General features: G+C 35.3%; 1 protein-coding gene across 1 annotated transcript; it reads right to left on the bottom strand.

Annotated features, from left to right (window-relative positions):
• Positions 1–1,858: 1,858 nt before the first annotated feature.
• Positions 1,859–4,856, bottom strand: LOC111021772 (microfibrillar-associated protein-like protein). Its single transcript, XM_022298823.2, has 2 exons — positions 3,200–4,856; positions 1,859–2,205 (listed from the first exon to the last, which is right to left on the bottom strand). Exons 1-2 carry the CDS (start codon positions 4,384–4,386, stop codon positions 2,091–2,093), a joined length of 1,302 nt encoding a protein of 433 aa, XP_022154515.1. The 5' UTR covers positions 4,387–4,856; the 3' UTR covers positions 1,859–2,090.
• Positions 4,857–6,504: the final 1,648 nt, after the last annotated feature.

The following is a 6,504-nucleotide window of genomic DNA, read 5'->3' as shown; positions in this document are numbered from 1 at the left end:
TTGTGCTCTTATTTTCCTAGGGTTTCATTTTACGGTCCGCGAAGTACATGGTAGAAATGTCGTTGTAGTTGAAGGAAACTGGGAATCCGTCATTTTAAAGAAGAACCCATGGTTCAATTTTGGAATGTATCCAAAAGGAGTACCTATTCCTCCATCTGGCCCGAGTCGAGGGACATTTGACTTGTTTATTCCTCCACCACTTTCATCCACTACTTTAGATGAGCTAAAATTCAATTTTGGAATGTATCCAAAAGGTGTACCTGTTCCTCCATCTGGTCCAAGTCAAAGAACATCAGACTCGTATACTCCTCCACCGCCTTCATCCACTATTTTAGAGAATGAATCAAAGTTCGACTTCGGAATGTATCCGAAAGGTGTACCTATTCCTCCATCTGGGCCTAGTAGAAGGTCATCGGCAGGCAAATATACTCCTCCACCCCCTACTTGGACTGGGCCACGTTATCAAGCACCATTTCCATTACATGGACTTGGCCACCGTAATAATCCACCACGCTACCGCGTCCCGCCACATCCATAGTGACAATCCCCTCATTTTAGATCTCTAATCACTCCTAGTGCTACAAGTGTGGACTGAGTGGCCTCCTTGAGTGCCTTAGCATAGCCAACAATAAAAACCTTTCCTCGTAAGAGAAAAATTTGAGAAAAAGCAAGTTTATTGATAAAATAGTGAGGAGTGAGATTTTATAATTTTTAAATCATGTCAAGAGAATAATAATTTCTTTGTATGATATGAATACGTCAAGAATTGCTATAAATCGAGTGTGATTTTTATTTGCCTACCATTGAATTTTTTTTTCCCTTCCAAAAATAAGTTTTAATTCATTTTTATTTGACCTTAAGAAATTAAGAGAATTTTACCGTTGAATTTTCAATTTTATAATTAAGTTATACCCTTAACTTCATAAACTTGAAAGAAAACATAGAAATTATAACAACTAACATAATTGAATATTGTAGTTATATAGAATTATGGATTCCACCTTAATTCAATTTTTTTAAAAACACAACACTCAGATGATTTGTCAAATACTTTAATTAAATCAACCAAATAAATTTACACGATCAAAGATCATTATGAACTCAACCTAGACATAGTTAAACTCATTAAATTAAGATATATATCATCAAATACAAAGTCAGAATCATCATGGACCATGGCATTAGAGATGACAAAAATCTTTTGCAAATATTAACATTCCAAAGAAATTTCAAATAGGAATAAATAAGAATACGAAACGGGAACAATTAATATCTTTACATTACTCAAATTAGTCTATGGTTCAATCAAAGAAAAGACGGAAGAAAGATTAACAAAACAACATCATAAATTTAAGCTAAATATACCTATTATCCCTAATTTGTTAGGTAATTTTCAATTTAATCTTTAATCTTTTGAAGTTCTCAATTTTACCTTTACTATAATGTTATTTTTTGATAAAAAAAAATATCATATAAAGTTATTATTTTATTAACATATTTGAACATGTAAGTTCAATATGTAAGTTCAATTGTTCAATTCATAGATGAAAGGTAAATCAAGTTAGAAATTATCATTTAGAAAGATGACCAAGTGGTATCGATCGCATCATTTGAAAGAAATAGATTTCGTTGATGTGCATGTCGAATCACACCTTTTCTTGTAAACTTAGGCTGGAAATTGTTCTATCTATTAGTTGCCCTTGGTGCGCATTGCCTCCGACCTTTAGGTTGTTCTCCTTAGTTCCTTTTACCCCGACCTTTAGGTTGTTCTCCTTAGTTCCTTTTTTTTACAAAATCACTTTTACACATGGAAAACAGCCCTACAAAGAGAACTTAAATCTAGAGTAAAAGGGGGCTGTAAATAAAATCTGGTTTCTAATGAGATATAGCAACCAAAATGCCATAAGAGGAATTAACAACCATATTACATGAACGTACAAAAAGCCAGGTACATCTCTATTTTGAAACAGAAGAAAAACTGAGAATCCAAGTATCTAACTAAAACTACCCCCATATTAAGCAAGCACTTCTTTAGTTGAATGATAAGAGAGGGAATAATAGGTGAGGCTTTCTAACCGTGTCGTTAAAACTCAACGAGATTCCCAATCCTTCAACTTCTTGCTTCCTTTCGGTTTCACTATCGGCGAGTTCATTCCAGCCATTTTCGCGTTGTATTTCGCCCGAAGAGGGTCATTGTAGGTCCAACTGCATTACAGTAACAATTTAAGTCACTCAAACTGCAGAACAACTTCCACAACAATGCTACAAAGGAAAGAAACAAACAAACAGAGAAGATCCCTCGAAACAAGGGTAACTTTCCAATCATATCTTCATATTTCCATCTCAAATACTCAGGCTCAAACCCTAATTCTTAAGATTTCATTCTATACTTAGCATAATCTCAATCACAACTAGACAAGGAATCAAGAACTAATATTTTGATTGAGACTGAGGGAAAATTTACAGGGTTGGCGGAGATTCAAGAGCTCCATTACCTCTCCTTACAATCCTTCCCAAGAAAATGCTAGCTAACAGAAAGATATCCCCACCCTCTACGTAACCAGCAGTACATAACTAAATTACCATTTCCACAAAACGCCCAGTAACTAACTTGGGACGCACACTAACAGAACATATTCCCTCCTAACACTATTCTCCCTTTCTACCCCTCTACCTTGAATACACCTTCGTAATCGGAGGCCTATCACATTTTCTTAAAGGTGAAATTACAAGTTTAGTCTCAGAGTTGTGTTTAATAAGTTCCTGAACTTTAAAAAGTGTTTGATAGGTCTAAACTTTCAATTCTATGTCTAATAGGTCCATCAACTTTAAAAGTATCCACAAAATTGAAAGGTTAGGATCCTATTAGACATAAATTGTTGATAAGTTTATGAATTTTAGTTTATGAATAGGTCAATGATTTATTAGACACACAAAATTGAAAGCTTAGAAACTTATTATACACTTTTAAAGTTCAGGAACCTATTAGACATAATATTGAGAAAAGAACCTATCAAACACTTTTTAAAGTTCATGGACTAAACTCAAAATTTGACCCTTTTTTTTTAATGATTTATGGCTAATTTTTCTTAAAAATAGAAACTCTAGAATAAGAGGAAGGCCAAGGAAAACTGACATTACAATTATTTATAATAGTAAACTGAAAAGCAGAAAGCAATCAAAGTTAAAGCCAACTTACGGGTTGTTCCAGTCAGTTGTATCTTCATTGACAAGATGAGTCCATTTCGTTCTCCCACTACGACCAAAGTGCTTGACCTGCATGACCTTTGGCAATATTGTCTTGTCCATCTTATCTTCTCCAGTCGGGGAAGAGAAATCGCGATGGAAAATAGAATCACTTCCAGCAGTTCCAGCATTGTCATCAGCATCTTCCTGAAAGAAAGCTCCCTTGTGGTAATATTTCTGCATGAACTTCCACTTCTGTTTTGGTGTTGGAGCAGCTTTCGGGTTCTTCCTCTCCCATTCTCTCCGCTCTTCCTCTGTCATATTTCTCACCTTCTCAATCTCCTCCCTCTCTTTCAACATTGCATCTCGCAATTCTCTATCCCTCTTAATCCTGGCAATCTCCCTAATCTTCCAAGCCTCGTATTCTTCTGCTTCGTTAATTTCGTCATCGGTATCCACATCTGCAATATTTGCCTCCATTTCCAAATTCTTCTGGATCTCTTCATCCTTTCTAATCTCCTCAACCACAATGTGCTTGGTCTCTACCTTCCGTTCCTCCAATCTCCTTTTTCTCAGTTCCTCAAGAGACCTTTCCTCCTCTTCAATACGCTCTCGCTCTGCAATAGTTTCTCTCTCTGACTTAGGAACAAAGATTGGCTTAACCATTGCGATACTGGCAGGTTCATCTTCTGAGTCAGTTTCATACTCAGACTCCTCTTCTTCCTCTTCCTCCGGTTCCTCTTCCTCTTCTTCGGTAGGGAATGCAGCTTCTTCTAGCTCCCTCTGTCGCAACTTTTCCTTGATTCTTCTTCTTCTCTCCTCCAAGGCATCCTCATCCTCTTCCTCTGCATCCAATCCTTCCTGCCTCCGAGTTTCCTCTTCAATTGTCGAGACAATTTCTGCTTGGCGAATCCGCCGATGATCAGCTCTAACCTCCTCCCGATTATCAATCCTACTCTCAGCTAAACGCCGCAACCTAGGGTCATCTTTCCTAGAAATGTCGGAATCCTCCTGACTAGGAAATGCTTTCTCGAGGGCCGCCGCCCTGGCCATCCTAATATCGCCATCTTCATCAGCATCATCCGCCCACTCGGGAGCCTTTCCAGGCCAATACCTCTTAACTTTCGTTTGTCCAATTTTACCTCTAAGCTTATCCCTTACAGCAATTACAGTATCACTAACCCCTGCCGTGACCGACATCGCTACTTAACTAAATTCCCAAAACCAAAATCTACACCAAAAGGAGAAACTCTGTCCTTTCCAAGTTAAAATCCCCTACTCGATGAAGCTTAACTAAGACCTCTCGCAAGCCGATCGATTCAGATCGTGGTTTTGAATCATAAATGGCATGAATCGTTCGTTTTGCATATTGAATCGGAAGAAATGGAACAAAAAGAAAAGGGGCCTTTTACTCACCTGAATCGCGGCACATCCACTGACGAGAAAGAAACACAGAAGAAGAAGAAGAAGAACCACCGGCGCAGAAGAAGGAGGAGGCGGCGGCGATGAGAGAATATCAAACACAAACCCTAGACGGAGTTGGAGAAATCTGATCGGCGAACGAAGAGTGCGGCGAGGATTAGAATCTGTAAAATTTCTGTAGAATCGACGGAGAGGGAGAGTGGAGGCGCTTTTCAATTTCTTTTTAACCATTTTTTGGGCTAAAAACATTTTCGTCAAATTTTATCAATAATGTAACTTTGAAAAAATATATATAAAAATAGAGTAGCTTTCAAAGTATAGACAAAATTTAAAAAATGTAAATTAAATTTAAAAAAAAACTATATTACATATACAGACTATTTATTTATGAATGTCACGTATGATCTAAGGTGGAAAGGGTGTAGACTAGTCATCAAATCACATAATTTTTATACCAAATTTCTGTTGAATCATAAATCACGTAAACGATCTTACTTTAAACGTTCATTTTCTTACACAAACCAGATAAATTACCTCCACTTCATTAAGATCTAATTGATAGTGGAGTCACGTATACTTTAAATCGTAGTCATACATACAATTTATCGTACTCGTGTACATGATTTATACGGAAATTACCTCCAACGTACACAATTCTCTTGAAATTGTATGGATTGTACGCTAATTAGCTACCCTAGTTTCAAAGGTATTCTATTCCTATATTTAAAAAAGATACTATATTTTCAAAAAAAAAAAAAAATCCTTCATTTAGTATTCAATATCCATTTCAAACTAAAATTTTAAGAGCTTTATAATCTGATAAATATGCTAAATAGTTTATAATATTTTAGGTAATTTTCAATTTATTCTCATCCCTTTGATGATTTCAAGATTTCTTTTATAAAACATATTAATAGATTATTATTATTTTTTAACATGATTTATTTAATGAATCCAACTTTTTTTTCCCATTTTTTAAATTTCAAAGTCACTTCACTTTAGATTAGTTTAATTTATCTTTTAACCAATCGTATGTTGGCCACTATTATAAGTTTATTAATTTCTAGTATTATTGTGGTTTATGTAATTAAATGGTGCTTTCACAAGATTCTGATCTCTTAATAACACGAACGAACACTTGTGCGTAGGAAAATAAATCACGACACTCAAGCTAGAAAGAGTATGAGATATTTAGTCAAGCACATACCAATATCTCAATACATACTCATCCAATCTGTGTGATTTCAATCCATACTACGTCAGTTTGTTAATAATATATATTTGAAACCACGCTATTCATCTATTAAATACTCGACAGTGAAATAACAACAACAAAATATTCGAATAAAATAAATCTTTTGGATCCAAAAATGATACTTAAACCCAAAAAAGTCTATTGTAATTCATGTTAAATTTTCGTAACTTTTACCTGGCTGCACCGTATGGACAAGTGCATTAAGATTTATAAAATCTATAATAAATTCAATGCAAAGACAAACAAGATCCTATAAATGGACACAGATCAAAATACGACAGTTGAAAATATAAAAAATTAAAACAAAATTTTGCAGCAACCACATTTTTTTTTATATAACAAGTTAGAGCTTTCCTCTATTATACCTGGGTGCATTCACGCCTCCACCCTCCCAAGGCCCGAACCCAGGAGACATCAAGGGTTTTTGATATTAAGCTCATCAGAAGGTTCGAATTTGAGACTTCTAAGCCAATATAACTAAGAGGATTCAAGTCCTTGCCAACCGAACTGTCTCTTGGATATAGAAACAAATATCATAAAGAAAAAGGAGAAAAAGAGAGGCCAATTATCGATGACCTCTCTTTCTTTCTCTATTATTGATATTTTCATTTAAGAAATAGAAAAGCAATGACTCCAGTAGG

The sequence above is a fragment of the Momordica charantia genome, assembly GCF_013281855.1.
Source record: "Momordica charantia cultivar OHB3-1 chromosome 1 unlocalized genomic scaffold, Mcharantia_2.0 BLBB01000001.1, whole genome shotgun sequence".
NCBI lineage: Eukaryota > Viridiplantae > Streptophyta > Magnoliopsida > Cucurbitales > Cucurbitaceae > Momordica > Momordica charantia.
Note: the sequence above shows the minus strand (reverse complement) of the source record. Positions and strands in the feature narration are given on the sequence as shown.

Bases quoted from the DNA above. Each gene is read 5' to 3' on its own strand.
- LOC111021772 (XM_022298823.2), bottom strand. From the start codon at position 4,386: ATGTCGGTCACGGCAGGGGTTAGTGATACTGTAATTGCTGTAAGGGAT. The intron at 2,206-3,199 runs GTAAGTTGGCTT...ACTGTAATGCAG, and splicing joins ACAACTGACTGGAACAACCC to TTGGACCTACAATGACCCTC.